Genomic DNA, 391 nt, shown 5'->3' with positions numbered 1-391 from the left:
CCGTTTTAAAATAAAAAATAATAATAAACAATAAATACTCCTAGTTGATGCAATCACAAGGATCCAGTCAGTATATGGTTTGACGACAAGAGATGATCAGTGGCAAGGGGATCCATGCGGCCCCGCAGGCTACATGAGTGAGTGGGACGGTCTCAATTGTACTCGTCAACTAGATGAATCCCCTAGAATTTCTGCCTTGTAAGTCACTCTCTGTCAACATAATAGTTAAGAATTATTTGATAATAATTTAATTAAAATATCTAATTTTTTTTATCTATTATTGTTATATGAAAATAAAATATATGAAGACAATATCATGTGAATGACCATTGTATGCATGCAGGAATTTATCTTCGAGTGGATTGACGGGAACTATAGATCTTTCCCTTTC

The 391-nt window shown here is 34.0% G+C and overlaps 1 protein-coding gene across 2 annotated transcripts in view; it reads left to right on the top strand.

Annotated features, from left to right (window-relative positions):
- LOC107610295 (putative leucine-rich repeat receptor-like protein kinase At2g19210) overlaps positions 1–391 on the top strand; it is a 5,370-nt gene that overhangs the window by 1,581 nt on the left and 3,398 nt on the right. For both annotated transcript variants that reach the window (XM_021108474.1, XM_021108473.1), the window contains exon 4: positions 45–198. In XM_021108474.1, coding sequence (XP_020964133.1) covers positions 45–198 — 154 coding nt within the window. The remainder of the gene's footprint in view (positions 1–44; positions 199–391) is intronic.

Source organism: Arachis ipaensis, chromosome B08 (assembly GCF_000816755.2).
Source record: "Arachis ipaensis cultivar K30076 chromosome B08, Araip1.1, whole genome shotgun sequence".
NCBI classification, from domain to species: Eukaryota; Viridiplantae; Streptophyta; class Magnoliopsida; order Fabales; family Fabaceae; genus Arachis; species Arachis ipaensis.
This window is presented reverse-complemented; position numbering and strand designations above follow the sequence as displayed.